The sequence below is a fragment of the Coffea eugenioides genome, unplaced genomic scaffold (assembly GCF_003713205.1).
Source record: "Coffea eugenioides isolate CCC68of unplaced genomic scaffold, Ceug_1.0 ScVebR1_117;HRSCAF=507, whole genome shotgun sequence".
NCBI lineage: Eukaryota > Viridiplantae > Streptophyta > Magnoliopsida > Gentianales > Rubiaceae > Coffea > Coffea eugenioides.
In genome coordinates, this window is record NW_020861563.1 from 1 (window position 1) to 17,713 (window position 17,713).

Genomic DNA, 17,713 nt, shown 5'->3' on the forward strand with positions numbered 1-17,713 from the left:
TTTGGATCAAGTACTGCGCTGAAAATTTGGCTCCTGAGAGCCACCCGTATCCTTCTGATTTGAATCATTGGTTCCTTTGCTTTACATCTGGCATGTGTACGTGATTTGCTAAACGTGAAATGCCATGATTTTATTGCTATCTGTTTGGTACCTCATTGAGCTAGCTCACCCCTTTCTGTTCCTTTTGTTTTCCTTACAGGAAAATAAACCCTTTTGGTCTGGATTTGACAAATGGCTGCCAAATTGAGCTAGTTGAACATATCTTTTGTATAGCTCATGTAGTAAAACCCTAAGTGTACTTTTGGGGCGTTTTCTCTTTTGATTTGGCAAACCATGTATATGTATTAACTTTTGAAAACTTTTGTATGTCATTTTGGATTGTAATCGCTAAAGTTCAGATGTGAATGTTTGCGTGCTCTTTCGGTTGGGTTCTGACGGGTCGGTTACTATCATGGCTGACTCCGGATTTCATTTTCTTATTTTGGGTCATGTTGCCATTTTGACTTGGTTGCGCGCATTGGTAAGTTCCGGAACGTATTAGATTGACGTAAACGGATCTGTAGTCCTGGCGAGAGCTGGGCAGGCAGTCCGCTAACCCCTTTGGTTCACCTTAGGGGAAGGTGGGGCTGTTACACCAAACAACCCTCTTCTTACTTGAAAGTCATCTTTACACGTTTTACTCCTAATTAGTCGGGTTTTTTTGTTTCCCTTAAATGTTTTGCTCGATAAACTGTAATATGTTCTCTTGTTCAATCTTAGGTTTCATTGGTGACTAAGGGTAATATCCGGAAGGATATTTTGCACGTTATTTTGCATAACTAGGTGAGTGTTCCTTGTTCGCTATATTTCCTTGACTTATTGGCTTGTTATTATTGATTGATAATGTGTTAAGTGCTTTCAATGATTGTTAAAACGAGTTTTCTAGGCGAGTGTGTACTTTATCGCACTCGACCTAAATAAATGTGAAATTTTCAATGATTAATGATTAAATGCTAGTTGCGCATAAATGTAAGCCGTTTGGCTGAATTGGGCCCTGCCCTTCGTTACCGATCGACTCGAGCCAGAAGCGGACTCGGTCGGGCGATATGGTGACCTTGGGTGAATTTGGTATACTCGAGTATTACCTTGTAATCCGGCTACGTCCGGATGGATGGAGTCCGGACAACGTCCGGATGGGTGGAGTCCGGTCAACCTCCGGAAGGGGATGAATGAACGAACGAAGGCACGAGGGTTTACTTCTCAAAAAAGAAAATTTTCAAATAATTGGAGGAATAAGGGGAAATGTCAGGGGAACGAACGAATAGCTCCATGTGAGCCCGTATCCTTTTAATGAATGTTACTATCGCTTTCCATTGTAAATGTTTTTTGAATTATTGATACTCCATGTTTAATGTATTGAATTGATTGTTTGATTATCTGTTCGGAACCTCACTGAGCTTTTAGCTCACCCCTTTAGTTTTGTTTTCCTTAACACGGGACGGCGAGCAGAATGAGAGCATAGATTAGCCAGTCTAGTTCTTTTGTTTCTTTTGTTTTTCTTTGTATTGGTTCTTGCCCTAGTGCTTGGCACGGGCTGGATGTATGAAGGATTGAGAACCTTTGTATATTCGATCTTTATACTCTCTTTTGGGATGGCAATGTATATAAGTTCCGCTTTAAGTTTGGATCGCTGCCCTATTTATTCTTGTGATTTATTTCGATTTTAATTGAGGACTGTAGTGAACGACTGAGTCCCGGCGAGAGCTGGGCAGGCGACCTGCCGAACCCTGGGGTACGCTTTAGGGTGAGGTGCGGCCGTCACAGATGGTATCAGAGCCTGCTTCGCGTGGTCTCTGCGCGGAGTGAGCTTGGGCTGAGTGCGGAATAGGTATGAAGGATTAAGTGCTCGTTCGAGCATAAGCTAGGAACCCTGAAGTGTTATAGGTCTTCAATCTTTCTCATGGTATCTAAGGACCATAGATAGGTATGTCGGGTAGGAATTTCGATTTGTAGATGGTTTACTCTTGGGACTGGCCAGCTCGAGATGTGAACTATCTTATTTCGGATTCTCGTGCCCGAGTACTCCAGAATTGAGGCGATGCAAGCTACTAGGTACTTGAGACTTGTATTTTGGAAACATGAACAGGTTTTGTCTAGCTAGAATGAGCACAAGAGGTCAATGGGTATCTAGTTTGGATAGTAAGTGACGTGAGAGACCGGACGGGGTTATTCTAACTGGGTATGGGGCGATATACCCCTTTTTTTTTATTCGCCCGTATATTGTCGCTACATGCCGTCAGTTGTGTATCTGTGTATATGAATATCTGCCTGACTTGAGACGTATTTGTATATTTGATTATTTGTTTCCTTGATATGTGGAGTGTTATGTGCATATATGTTTACTTGTGTAATTGGTAGCCTCAATTTTAGATACTTTAGTCAATTTCCTATTGTTATGTTTATTTACTATAGTATCTTTGGGGGGGAAGAGAAAAGAAAAGAGGAAAAAAAAATATATATATAATATCTAGAATATGGAAAGAAGACGGAGTCACGGACGTGGTCGTGGCCGTGGAACTAAGCGAGGCCAAGAACCAAGAGAAGAAAAGGGAAACAATAGCCGGACAAGGACCGAGAGTGCCACTTGTACTTAGGAATGTAATTGACCCATTGTTTTGCCCGACAGGCTAGCATCTGAGTTTCCGTAACTCCGTAAGATGACACATTGGGTTGATACGTATCAGGAAATCGCGGTTCTCCGAGACGAAATAGAGGTTCAAAGGAGGCTAACCGAGTACTGGGAAGGGCGATGGAAGCAAGAATATTCGGAGAAACTTGAGCTCTTACACCAAAACATGGAGCTAAAGTGGAAATACGAAGAGATTTCCAAGGAGACCGTAGCAATGGCACAAAGAAATACTTCTATGGGGATTCCAGAGGAAGCTCAAAAGACAGGAATCCAGAGGAAGCTCAAAAGACAGGAATTTCAAGGCCACAACTGAAGATCTTCCATGCAAAGAAAAAGGGTAAAGCTGGAAGGCCATTTGCTAAGAGGGGCCGTGGAGCGGGTGGTGTGACAATTTGTGGTTATTGTAGAAAATCCAATCATATTGAAGTGGATTGTTGGAGAAAGGGGAGGAGATGTCTGCGCTGTGGGAGCGCCGAGCATCTGATTTCTAATTGCCCGGGTTTAGTGCACGAAAAGAAAGGAACCCAGCAGCCAACCAAGACCGACCCTGGACCGTCAAGTGGAGAAGGGACTAAAATGAAGAACCTCGTATCTTCTGACTCTGAAGATGAAGAAGGTACAAGCCATTGGGTACTTTAAATTTTGAAGGTAAAATTTCGAGGACGAAATTTCTTAAGGGGGAGAGAGTGTGAGGACTCGCAAATTTCTTATATTTTTCTCAAAAATGCTCTTTTATTTGGAAATTATTATTGATTAAAGCCCTACCACCCAATCATTCCACAAGAAGTGCAAATAAACTTAGAAAGTAGGGTTTCACCTTTGGTTTCAAAATTTGAGCAAAATTAGGGTTTTCGCGATTCTCCGCCGGATGAATTTTCGGTACGGAGCAAAGATCAAATTTGGTGATTAAAAGTGACTTTTAAGTGAAAAATAATATGTGATTAGGGGCAATGATATAAGGTTAGTGAATAGGAAGTAAAAATCCTAGTACGTGCGTTTTTAAGAAAAACGGCGCGAACCGACGGGTACCGCGCACTACCGTTTGAACGCACCACTTGACCACCACTTTCTTACCATACAAGCTCATTAAAATTTGAGCAAAATATCTCCTAATTTCCAGCTAATCTTGACCGAAATTAAGGGCTGAAAATACAAGAGAGAAAAAGAAAATTTTACTTGGTAAGGATTGTGACAAGTGTCACACCATTAGGGGCCATTGACCAAGACAATTGTCCAACCTTCTTATCCCCCAAATTGCTCCATACTCCTTCATTTTTCTGCGGAAGAGCCGAGAGAGAGAGAGGGAAAGAACAAGAGAAAAACTTCTTCATTTCTTCTTGAATCTAGCAACCAAGGAAGGAAACAAAGAAACTAAACCGATTAAAGGCACCCTTGAGTGTTTATTTAGTGAGCTATTGGTGAAATTTTGAAGGGGAAAGCTAGGGTTGCTCTTGGTAGACACTAAACAAGGTAAGGATGATGATTTCCCCAAATTTTACTCTTAATCTTGTTTAAATTAGCTTAGCTTCTCAATATTGTGATGAATGACGGTTATTATCATGTTTTGGGTAGTTTTCGCTTTTGTTACATGAATTAGGGTTTTATGGCTTGCTGCCTATACTTGATGTATGAATGATATATGTTGTATCCAAGGTTATATAGGGGGTTTTGGTAGCAAGTGTAGCAAGAAATTAAGAAAACTATCATTGAAACCAAAAGATTTCAGATTTCTGGAAATTTTCACCCTATTCTGCCCGTTTTTGTTGCACCATGTTAGAGGCCGAAATGGGCTTGGAATAAAACATGAAAGTTGTATAAAATGGTATTTTATAGGTGCCTACAAAATTTCAGCTCAATCGGAGCTAGGTATCTTGTGAAAAGATGAAACTACCCTCACTGTTTTAAGGTTTTTCCCAGTAGTCCGTTTGGTCAGTTTATCCAGTTTATCACGTTTATTCACTAGGATCTGTACTGATTTAGCCTTTCTAAAAAACATGAAAGCTTTATTATTCTGACTTAGCTTTTAAACGCCTCCAAGAACACCTTAATCGGACCTTGATAACCTGAGATATGACCATTCCAGTGTAGTGCGGTTAATTAGCCGACTAGTTGGATTTTGGTTCTGTAAATTGAGGATTTGACTAGGTTGTATTGGAAACTAGACTAAGTGATCTTCATGAAAGTTTTAACCCTGTGTCTTAGCTTCGAAACGGTATAAGTTACGCCTCAATCCGATAAGCATAACCTCGGATGTGTTATTTCCGCAACCATGCGTCAAATCTGTCTTTTGCTAGGTTACATTTCCGCACTTGTTATCACTTTGATTTCTGTTCTTATGTTGTTATGAGCCTATGGAACGGCTATTTACCTGAATCTATGATATGTATGACTTTGGGACTGGCTGAGGAAACATAATGAAGCCAAAATGGCTGGAAAATTAGGTAAACACAAAGGGCGTGCTGCCCAAATTTTCGCTCGAGGGCTAGGTTTCTATTTGAACTTGTGTACTTTTGTTTGGCCAATACCATGACCAGCTTTACATTTTAAAACATGATGCCTCTTTAGGTTAACACTTCAAATGCTAATTACTCCTTCCCAAAATATAGAAGTATGAGTTAGGGTTATCGGCCACATGTGAATTACTTTTAAGTACGGTTTTAAGAGTCCTCCTTTTCCATATGATTTTCATCAAAACCCTTGTTATATAACCTCTACTTGAATATATAGTGACTTTTAGTCATACAAACGATTCTTTACGATTCTGAAAGAATATTTTCTTAGCCTATCTATTTGTCTTTTGATTTGTCGTTAGTCAAATCTTTTCCGTTGGAATTCTATAAGCCTTTTGAGCTTGGTTTTGTAATTGATTTTGAAACCCTAGTTATTTTTATCCTTGCGTCCAAACAACCCTCTTCTTACTTGAAAGTCATCTTTACACGTTTTACTCCTAATTAGTCGGGTTTTTTTGTTTCCCTTAAATGTTTTGCTCGATAAACTGTAATATGTTCTCTTGTTCAATCTTAGGTTTCATTGGTGACTAAGGGTAATATCCGGAAGGATATTTTGCACGTTATTTTGCATAACTAGGTGAGTGTTCCTTGTTCGCTATATTTCCTTGACTTATTGGCTTGTTATTATTGATTGATAATGTGTTAAGTGCTTTCAATGATTGTTAAAACGAGTTTTCTAGGCGAGTGTGTACTTTATCGCACTCGACCTAAATAAATGTGAAATTTTCAATGATTAATGATTAAATGCTAGTTGCGCATAAATGTAAGCCGTTTGGCTGAATTGGGCCCTGCCCTTCGTTACCGATCGACTCGAGCCAGAAGCGGACTCGGTCGGGCGATATGGTGACCTTGGGTGAATTTGGTATACTCGAGTATTACCTTGTAATCCGGCTACGTCCGGATGGATGGAGTCCGGACAACGTCCGGATGGGTGGAGTCCGGTCAACCTCCGGAAGGGGATGAATGAACGAACGAAGGCACGAGGGTTTACTTCTCAAAAAAGGAAATTTTCAAATAATTGGAGGAATAAGGGGAAATGTCAGGGGAACGAACGAATAGCTCCATGTGAGCCCGTATCCTTTTAATGAATGTTACTATCGCTTTCCATTGTAAATGTTTCTTGAATTATTGATACTCCATGTTTAATGTATTGAATTGATTGTTTGATTATCTGTTCGGAACCTCACTGAGTTTTTAGCTCACCCCTTTAGTTTTGTTTTCCTTAACAGGGGACGGCGAGCAGAATGAGAGCATAGATTAGCCAGTCTAGTTCTTTTGTTTCTTTTGTTATTCTTTGTAATGGTTCTCGCCCTAGTGCTTGGCACGGGCTGGATGTATGAAGGATTGAGAACCTTTGTATATTCGATCTTTATACTCTCTTTTGGGATGGCAATGTATATAAGTTCCGCTTTAAGTTTGGATCGCTGCCCTATTTATTCTTGTGATTTATTCCGATTTTAATTGAGGACTGTAGTGAACGACTGAGTCCCGGCGAGAGCTGGGCAGGCGACCCGCCGAACCCTGGGGTACGCCTTAGGGGGAGGTAGGGCCGTCACACTTTCCATCTTGACCAAGTAGAGATTGGGGTAAGGAGGAAGTGAACCTTCCTTTATATACAAGATCGGTTGTATTTCGTCAATTTGAAGAAACTTGTTTGAATTGATCTACAAGTTCAAAAGGAGCTTGGCAGTCAATTGGTTTGCAATTCTTCCCTTCTTATTTACTTATTGTTATGTTGTGATCCTTAAATTGCTTATCTCTTCTACTTCTCTCAAGTGATATTGTTCATTCATTGATTGATTCATTGTGTGATCACTTAGAAAAGAGGGTAAATTTCATATTGAGCAAAAAGTGCCCATAACTTGATTAGTTTCTTAATCAACCTAATTCACCACCCTCTTAGGTTGTTTTCGGGCCTTACAATTGGTATCTGAGTTTGGTCTTCTAGAGATTAAGCTCAATCGGCTTTGGAGTAAAATGACAACCAACAATGCCATGTTTTTTGAAGGACAATCCGTCACTAGACCCCCAATGTTCAATGGGTCAAATTATGTGAGTTAGAAGGAAGGGATGATTATCTTTTTACAATCTATTGATATCGAGTTGTGGTTTATTGTCAATGAAAGCCCATATGATACCTCTATTGTTGATGAAGTCACTCATAGACTAAGACCAAAAACTAGAAATGAGTTGACTGATGATGATAGAACTCACCTCACTTTGAATGCCAAAGCTATGAATGTGTTATATACAGTGCTCTAGATTCAAATGAGTCTATTATAGTCAAAAGCTGTAGATCTGCAAAAGAGATTTGGAATAAACTTAGAAAAATTCATGAAGGAAGTGAGAATGTGAGAGAACAAAAGAAGTCGATTCTGGTCACTAAGTATGAATCTTTTAAGATGGAACCTCATGAAAACGTTGATAAGATGTATTGTAGATTCAATGATCTCATTAAGGAATTAGAAGTGCTAGAAAAGCAATATTCTCTAGGTGAGAAAAATAGAAAAATTCTGAATGCCTTATCTAAGAATTGGGAGAGTAAGGTGACAGCCATTGAAGAAACTAGAGATCTATTATTTAAGAAAGTTGTTTGAAAGGTTCCGAAAGTACAATTTGAAGTTAAATCCTGCAAAGCGCGCCTTTGGAGCACCAGCTGGTAAATTGTTAGGCTTCATTGTCAGCAAAAAGGGCATAGAGATAGACCCGGTAAAGATCAAGGCAATTCGAGACATGCCAGTGCCAAAGACGCAGAAAGATGTGAAAAGTTTTTTGGGGAAGATTAATTTCATTGGGAGATTCATTGCCCAATTAACCGCGACGTGCGAGCCACTGTTCAAGTTGTTAAAAAAGAATGTGTCGTTGCATTGGAATGAGGAGTGCCAACAAGCTTTTGACAAGATTAAAGATTATTTGCTGCAGCCTCCGATTCTAGTGCCACCCAAACCGGGCCGGCCTTTGATCATGTAATTATCTGTGCTCGACGGAGTAGTAGGGTGTGTTCTAGGGCAGCACGATGACTCTGGAAGGAAAGAGCAAGCCATCTACTATCTTAGCAAGAAATTCACGCAATATGAGGCTAATTATTCATTTATTGAGTAAAGCTGTTGTGCATTGGCCTGGGCAGCTCAAAAATTAAGGCACTACCTGCTAAGTCACACCACCTATCTCATCTCCCGCTCTGATCCCTTGAAATACCTCTTGGAGAAACCGATGCCAACTGGACGTCTTGCTAAATGGCAAATAATTCTGTCAGAATTTGATATTGTTTCACTTCGCAAAAGGCCGTCAAGGGACAAGCTATAGCCGATCATTTGGCAGAAAATTCAAAGGACGATGATTATCAACCGCTCCATACCTATTTCCTTGATGAGGAGGTTTTATTTGTTGGTGCCGTAGAAGATATGAGTGAGCGGTGCCCTAAATGGAGATTGTTTTTCGATGGTGCAGCTAATTCTTTTGGAGTCGGAATAGGAGCAGTTCTTGTATCCCCGGAAGGGAAGCATTATCCTGGAGCCGCTAAATTGCAATTTGCTTGCACAAACAACATGGCCGAGTATGAAGCATGTATTTTTGGTCTTAAAATGGCTTTGGAAATGGAAGTTAAAAAGTTAATAGCCTTCAGTGATTCAGATTTACTCGTGCACCAAACATTGAAACAATGGGTAACCAAAGATTCAAAGATTCTACCATACCACTGTAATTTGCTCAAATTGGCTAGACAACTTCAAAGTTTGGAATTCAGACATCTCCCACGAGCCCGAAATGTATTTGCCGATGCCTTAGCCACCTTATCTTCTATGATACAATATTTGGACGAATTAGAAATCGAGCCTATCCGAATTCAACTCCAAGACAAGCCTGCTCATTGTTGGGTCGTAGACAAAACATCTGACAAAAGCCCTTGGTACAATGATGTTAAAGAATTCATCAAAATCGGGTCTTACCCTCCAGAAGCTAGTGCAAATGACAAGGGTTTCCTGCGCAGAATGGCCTCGAAGTTTTTCTTAAATGGAGAGGTATTATACAAAAGGATCTCAGATTTGAACCTCTTAAGGTGCATCGGTGAAGATGAAGCTCAATACATGATGAAAGAGGTGCATAGCGGTGTCTGCAGACCTCACATGAATGGACATTTGTTGGCAAAGAAAATCATGAGAACCGGGTATTTTTGGCTTACAATGGAACGCGATTGCATAGATTTTGTCCGAAGATGTATTAAATGTCAAGTGCATGGCGACATCATACACGCTCCTTCCACCGAATTGCCCAGTATGATTGCCACATGGCCCTGCTCGATGTGGGGTATGGATGTGATTGGCACAATTGACCCTCCTGCTTCAAATGGGCATCGATTTATATTGGTGGAAATTGAGTACTTCACCAAGTGGATCGAAGCAGAATCATTCAAGCACGTGACAAAGAAGGTGGTGGCGAATTTCTTTAGAGATCACATCATATGCCGATTTGGGGTGCCGGAAACATTGATTACAGACAATGCCAAGAATCTCAACAATGATATGGTGGACGGGCTGTGCGAATAGTTCAAAATCAAACATCGTAACTCTGCCATCTATAGATCACATATGAACGGAGCCGTGGAGGCCGTAAACAAGAATTTCAAGAAGATCATCCGTAAAATGACTGAAAGGCACCGTGATTGGCATGAAAAGCTTCCTTATGCACTAATGGCATATCGGACTTCTATCCGAACTTCAACTGGGGCCACACCCTATTCACTCATGTATGGAATGGAAGCTGTGCTATCTGCTGAAGTTGAAATCCCTTCATTGCGTATTCTAATGGAAGCCAAGTTGGAAGAAGCTGATTGGTTAAAGTAGCGTCATGAACAATTGGCTCTAGTTGATGAAAAGCGTCTGAATGCTATATGTCATGGCCAATGCTACCAAAAACGCATGGCCCGTGCTTATAACAAAAAGGTCCACCGGCGATCCTTTGAAGAAGGGGACAAAGTGCTAAAGCGAATTTTGCCAATGCAAGATGAAGCCAAAGGCAAGTTTGCCCCAAACTGGCAAGGCCCGTTTGTCGTTCAAAAGGTGCTACCAGGTGGAGCACTTATTTTAGCAGAGATGGATGGACAAACATTTCCTCAACCTATCAATTCAAACATGTGTAAGAAGTTCTTTATTTGATTATGCAAATTTCTTTTAGAAGTTACGCAAGAGACGAGACAAAAGTTAGGCCATCTTCTTTTCCCAATCAAAACATTTTTATCCCTCGTCATCCCCTTTGAACTATCAGAACAATAATTTTCGTTTGGCAGCCCCTGAGAATTGCAAACCCCACACTGGGGCAAATTTATTTTGAAAAATGGATCAAAAGAAAGGGAAAACCCTACACTATGGGCAAATTTAGTTTTTGGAAAAGGGGAAAAAGGAAAAAAAAGAGGAAAAGAAAAGACAAAATATGAAGAAAATCCAATCAAACTGGGGCAAAATTTTCCTCAGTTTCGTTCAAAATTGGAGATGACTTCAAAATAATGCAATCTCAGGTTATTTCGCATCTCCCGTCAAAATTTGCTTTCAAGCCTCAACTTTTCTTGAAAAACACCCCACGTGATCTCATTACAAAAGCCCAAAGTCCTGGCTTTCGTCACTTGCTGTATTTCTATTGGGAAGTTCGCAAATCAACTGGCAAGTGATGTCCATAATGCCTTCGTCTAAACTTATAAGGGAAGCGCATTTTACTGATGCCAACAATTTTCAACTCACATTCCAGAGTCGATCATGGTTGAAATTTTCCATTGTTCCTTAGGTGAAAACCCGAAAGGGCACCTCAAAAAAAAGAAAAAAAAAGAGGAAAAGAAAAGAGAAAAGAAAAGGAAATAAAAGAAAAGGAAAAAAAGAAAAATAAAACAAAAGGGTTGGGGGCAACCTTGGTGAAAACCCGAAAGGGCGCTAAGGTAGGGTTCTGCAGCAAGCGAGCACGAGGAGGAATAGCTGGTGACTTGGTTCATTTGGATTTCTCCTCATTTTTGTAATACTTCTACCAATGTTGAATTCCAGAACCAAAGATATCCCAAGCTTCGAATATGACATCCGTTGGTCAAAAGCTGTGTCACTTTGTAAAAAAAAAAAAAAAAAATCTTTTGCAAAAGCATTCTTATGAAGCTCATTTTTTCCCAATTGCTTGCATTCGTGGCATTTTGTAGGCTTAAGCACAGTTGGTTGTATTTTGCATTCTTTTGCATATTCATTTCTGCATGACATGTGAAATTACCTTGCTTACACCATTTTTTTAATCTTTGAATTTTGGTCAATGACAATCCCCATGGTTATTCGAAGCATGCTTGGATTCAGTCATGTTTTGGAAACGGTTGAAATTCAGCAAAGCTAGCTACACAGATTTCACAATACGGCAAAATGCACACCTGGTCAGTTTGAAAATCGAAAAAATTTTGGAGTGAGAAATCCAACTCAATCGGATGCCGCAGCAAAAGTTGGCGAAGAAGGAAAAGAAAAGGGAAAAACTCATGTTTACACGATTCTCAAAGGAAAGCGGATCAAATGATGGTGGCAATTTCTTTGTTTTTTCTCTTTTGCAGAAAATTGCATGCACAGATGAAAGCAATCACACCTCGCACTGGAATCGGTGTCGGAAAGAGTTCTCCAGTGAACAAAGGCGGATCGAAAATGTTGCAAGCAAATTTGATCAAAAGGTAAGTATACTGGAATTTCCCGATTTTAAATTTCCTCCCGATTTTAAATTTTCTGTTCGAGTCAGTCCCAATTTTAAATTTCCTGTTTCGGGTCAATCTCAATTTTAAATTTCCTGTTCGGTTCAGTCCCGATTTCAAATTTCCTGTTTCGGGTCAGTCCCGATTTTAAAATCCCTGTTTCGGGTCAGTCCCGATTTTTAAATTTTCTGTTCGGGTTAGTCCCGATTTTAAATTTCTCGTTCGGGTCAGTCCCGTTTTAAATTTCTTGTCTAGATCAGTCCCATTTTAAAATTTTGTCAAAGGGGTCAGTCTCGATTTCTAAAGCGTCCATCGTTCGAGACGTTCGCAGCCGAATAACGCAGGTGAGTAATTGGTGTCTACTTCTTTGTCTCAAGTTTTTCCAAAACTCAGACAAAGAGGGGCAAACTGTAGACACCAAATTTTTAGGGTATTTTGTTTATTATTATTATTTTTTTATTTTTTTTTTGGTTTTATTTACTTTTAGTCTTTTATTTTTATTTTTAAGTCATTTTAGCATAGAATTTACCGAAAAAAAATCATTCACAAAAAATATGCTTTATTTCTTTTAGATTTAAGTTTACTATTATTTACTTAAAAAAAAAGAAAAAAGAAAAATCTTAGCTTTGTTGTCTTTTATTCCTAGTTTTGTTCATTTTATCCGATTTTATTTAAATTGTTGTTTTCTTTACTTAATATTATTTTCATTTTTATTAAATTATTACCTCAAAAAAAAAAAGGAAAAGGAAGCTGCACATGCAGCAGCATGAAAAAATATCATTTTCACTACCTTTTTTTTTTCCACGGCAGATTTTTCTGGTTCTTTCTTTTCTCCCAATGGATCGGATGGCTGAAGTTTGGGTAGAAACCAACCCTTCATCCTCACCTTTGAGGTGAGGGTTTAGGGGGTTATGGGTTCCTATAAAAGGAATAGCCGCAGCCAAGAAGAGGGAGAGCGAGAGGGAGTGTGTGTGTGACGGAAGAAAGAAAAACCAGCAAAGGAAGGGGGAGTGAAGAGAGGACGGCTATACAATCTGAGAGTAAGTGGGCGGTGGCTAGAGAGCTAGAGAGAAAGGGAGCTTGGAGAGCAAGAGAGAGTGAGAGAGAGTCTGAGGTTTGAGAGAGGAGAAGTGTAGCGGCTGAGTGAAACCAGGAGAGAGTTAGGAGAAAAGATAGAAAGAAAAGGAACCAGAAAAGGGGAGGTCGACGGGGAAACGAGCTGGGACGGAAGAGAAGAAATCAAAAGGAAAACAGGCGGTGAAAAGGCAAAGGAGGAAGGTTTCGAAAGGAGTATTCGGCTGAAACCAAAGGGAGAAAGCAAGGAAAAGCGGCTGCAGGACAGAAGGAAAGTGGCAAAACCAGGAAAAGACGATTCGACTGAGCAAAGATTTCATCTTCTGAATCAAGCTTTGATCAAAAGCTAAAGGTGATGTTTTTTCTACTCTGGAGCCATTTATAAGCTGTTGGATTATGATAGAATGCTGAAAGTTTTTGTCTTTACACTTGTGTCGTTTCCCTTTATGAATCCTGTCTACAAAATCTGGTTGGAATGGATGAATCCATGAGTATTGGCTGGATTTTAGAGACAGCAGTTAGAGTTTTCTCTGTAGGATTGTATGATGAGTTTCGTAAAGCTGTCCGTTTAATGTTTATGAACGATCTTTATGCGTTTGAATGGACAAACCCAGAAAGTGACACAATACTTCAGGGAATTCTGTTTGATGTTTCCTCCTGGCCTATTTGCATAAGTTTGGTGAATCTCGTTTTCTTGACCATTTTTTGATCCCAGGATCTGTTTCCCTCACCTTTAAAAGTAGAAAGCTTGACTAATATTCAGTTTTGTAGAATGATATTTACATGGTCTTTATGTTGTGATGTTCATGGGTCTCATGGAAGAAAGAGAACCAGTTTCTGATGCTATCGAAAAAGGGCTTAGACGATTTGGTTGTGTCAATGCTTTGTACCAGTTTGATGCTTGATATCTCAATGGGTCGACTGAAAAGTGTAGTTTTGAATAAACACATCTAGGGCTCATTAGAAAACTGATTTCGTTTCTTTGTTGTTGCATGCTCACCCATTTGGTTTTCCGTTTGACCTGCAATGACTGGCTTCTTGCAGTAGGATTGTATTAGTGCTGAAGTTTATTGGATTTTGGAGTAAATAAGTTTGCTAGTTTGGGTCTGAAACTACGAGAAAATGTTCGAACAAGTTGTAAATTGATAGCAGAAAAATCACAGCAACAAACCTGTGAATGTATTCCGAACCTGCTAGTTTCATCATCTTAGATTTCCTTTGCTTGCACGTTTAATTTTGTGTGTCATGCTTGTTTTATGGGAGTTTGGTTTCAAAGCAGTGTTTAAAGTCCTAGCAAAACTTTTTGTGGTTGCTAACAAGCTGTAAAGTTTTAAAACCCAGAAACCAGCAATAGGAAAGCAAAGTTTGGACCATGCTGCATTTCTTTTGTGTTTTCTCGTTTCTTGGCTTGGTTCCTACTGGTTGGGATGGTTAGGGGATAGGCAGTCATGCTTAAGCTATGTTAAGATTTATGTTTGAAGATGTGTGTGAGTTTGATTAATGAATGATGAATTTTGTACGACGTTCTCGGCATTCCATCCATGCGAGTATCAAGCTGCAAAAAAAAAAAAAAAAAAATTGCAACAGAGCAAAGGTTGCCGCACCTGCTTTGCTGTTTTTATTTTTTGTGACCACTCACCAAGCTTTAGCCCCTTCTAATTTGTTAGTTAGTCTTGTGTGGAAAGGGGCAATGGAAGATTGGTTTGAGTTTGCATGTTTGAGTCTTTAAAACACTTGAATCATGATTCAATTCTTGCTGGAAAATGAACATTAGCTTGCTGCAAGTCTTATCTGGATGTATGCTATGTTAAGATTCAATGTTTCCTCGTTTCTTGGCTTGGTTCCTATTGGTTGGGATGGTTAGGGGATAGGCAGTCATGCTTAAGCTATGTTAAGATTTATGTTTGAAGATGTATGTGAGTTTGATTAATGAATGATGAATTTTGTACGACGTTCTCGGCATTCCATCCATGCGAGTATCAAGCTGCAAAAAAAAAAAAAAAAATTTGCAGCAGAGTAAAGGTTGCCGCACCTGCTTTGCTGTTTTTCTTTTTCGTGACCACTCACCAAGCTTTAGCCCCTTCTAATTTGTTAGTTAGTCTTGTGTGGAAAGGGGCAGTGGAAGATTGGTTTGAGTTTGCATGTTTGAGTCTTTAAAACACTTGAATCATGATTCAATGCTTGCTGGAAAATGAACATTAGCTTGCTGCAAGTCTTATCTGGATGTATGTTGTGGTTTCTCTTTTGGCTCCAACATCTAGTATTTTCTGTTTAGTTATCAAATCAATCAGCTTTTTGTTATTTAGTTTGATTGCATGAATGCATCTAAGTTGGATAAAGAAATCGCATGAGAATAGTAGCGGAAGGAAAGAAATCTTATGAAGTTGCAAAACTATTATTGCAGAAGCTTTCTTCATACTAGCTTTTGCATGGCATTTGCATGGAAAAAGGATTTCAATAATTGCATCCCAACCCTTTGGTTTTTGGTTAATGCAACGTTAGCCCAAATAATTAAGTAATTTAATCAATTATGTCCCCCTTAACATGTTTTTCTTCTTTGACATGATTGAACGTGATCTTAGGGTAGAATATGCATGAATTTTAGGATATTTTTCTTGAAGGTTTACCAATTGTTAATAGATGTATAGTGTGATTTGGATTTTAGAAGATTTTTGGGTAATTTGTTGTTTAAGTATAATATGTAGGTTTCATTTCCTCTCTTGTCAAGTTTTAGCATTTGAATTTGATAAATCCCATCTTAAGCCATTAATTTTAGTATTTCATTTTTAAACTTTCAAAATCTTTAAATTATCTTAATTAGGTCTTCGTTTGCTTTAATTCCTTACACCAGAATGGTTTATTGATGTAAAATACCTTAAGTGATTCCCTTTTGTGTTTAATTTTCATTTTTCGTGTTTAATTGTCATTTTTGTGTTTAATTTTTTTTGGTTTTTTATTTTTTTGTTTCATGTAATTAATTGTTAATTAAGGTGATGCCTTGACATTTTTTTTTGTCCTTGGAGGATAAATAAGTAATTTCACTCCATTAGGGCTCCATCTCCAGGGAGGTATACTCTATCCCTTATTTCTTACTTTATTTGACCCTACGTGCTCTATGTGATTTTACGTGTTTACTTGCATGCCTCTTAAATGTTATTATTATTATTTATTTATTTATTTCATTTATTTTCTTTGTTGGCTTTAGTTTGTATATTTATTTTTAGTTCAATTTTGATCATTTGGAAGGCACTTAAATGCCAAAGTTGTAATAGCTAGGTTATTATTTTATTTAATTCTGTTTCCCCCTTTTTAGATTGTAGTAGAGCCTCCCCTTTTGTAATAGATAGGGCTTGTGTGCTATATGTTTGTGTGTGCCTATATGCCTATGTGTTTAATCGCTTTCTCTAGGATTCTACATCTAGACAAGCATGCTTATGTGTTACGTGCTATGTGAAACTATGTGTTTTGCATGCCTATTTGCTTTTAGTATTATATCTGATTATGTGGATCGAATGTACGTTGCCGTGGCTAGTCCAATGCTAGTCATGGTCTTCTCTTCGAGCTCTTACAAGTCCAATGCTTGTGAGAGAGCGTTAGTTAAGGGTTAGTCCAACGCTAGACCCTTAGGAACCATCCGCACGTTAGATCATGATTGTGTGATAAAACCACTTCATCTCATGCATATTTTCACTTTTGAGGGTCTTTTATCATTTTTTGCATGACATCCCTCCTTATACGTATATCCCTTATCCCATATTTTCCCTTATATGTATATTCCTTACCCCTATGTGTGATACATAACATTAGATTTACATTTCATTTAAGAATTAGAATTAGGATAGTACATTTGCTTGATTAGATTAGGGATAACCCTTTGAACATGGGATATGGACGAGTTTGGCTTTCTAGCCTTAGCACGCTCGTATTCCCTCTATTAAAGGGAAAATTGAGTCACGAACATTAGTCCCCCTACCCGACATGATGCACTCCTTTAAAACATGTATATTTGCATAATTGTTTTATTCCTTTTTCTTTTTTTAGAGTCTCATATGTTTGCATTATTCATGACTTCTTCGAAAAGTCTTCATTGGGCATCACAATTAATGTGATTGGTACCAAATAAGCTTTGAAGATACATTTCGACCCCTCGACACTCTCCTAGGTCTAGGGTTTGCATTCATATAGTACATCCAAATGTGATAAATCTTTAGGTTAAAATAAGAAACTCTTTGACTAAATGACGCAACTAACCTTGGCTAGGTTGAAAGGGTGCCTTGGACTTTTGTCCGTGCCTTCCCTTTCTTCAAATGTGACTCCCGAATCTTTTTCTCTGATTTTCGTAGACCAGGAGTCGTTTAAAAAGGGTCTTCTATCTTTTATTTAAAAATTCATTTTTAGGTGACTTGGTACACCTTACTCAATACCAAGTGGCGACTCCGATTTTTATTTCAAAAACCCTTTTTAAACTATAATTTGGGCCCAAATCGTCGCACTTTCAAACCCCATTTAGGCCCTTTTCCTCTATTCATTTTCTAGAAACAAAACTTATTCTTTCCAAAAAATCAAAATCCATTTTCTAAACTCTTTATTTATTTTAAAAATGGGGCGCGACAGAATGTGTTTTTTTTACAAAATAAGTGAAAACGGGCCTAAAATCAGTAATATAATTCTTGACACGCCTAGATGAATCAAGAACGTGAACCACAAGTTGGACCTAAATTAAGGATCAACATTTGGGGATGGAATTCATAATCAATTGGTCAA

The 17,713-nt window shown here is 38.7% G+C and overlaps 1 protein-coding gene across 1 annotated transcript; it reads left to right on the top strand.

Annotated features, from left to right (window-relative positions):
* Positions 1 to 8,462: 8,462 nt before the first annotated feature.
* LOC113755085 lies at positions 8,463 to 9,722 on the top strand (the record flags this gene model as incomplete). The annotated part of the gene is made up of 1 exon (XM_027299155.1): positions 8,463 to 9,722. A coding segment is annotated over one exon (1,260 nt), but the record flags the coding sequence as incomplete, so codon positions are not given.
* Positions 9,723 to 17,713: the final 7,991 nt, after the last annotated feature.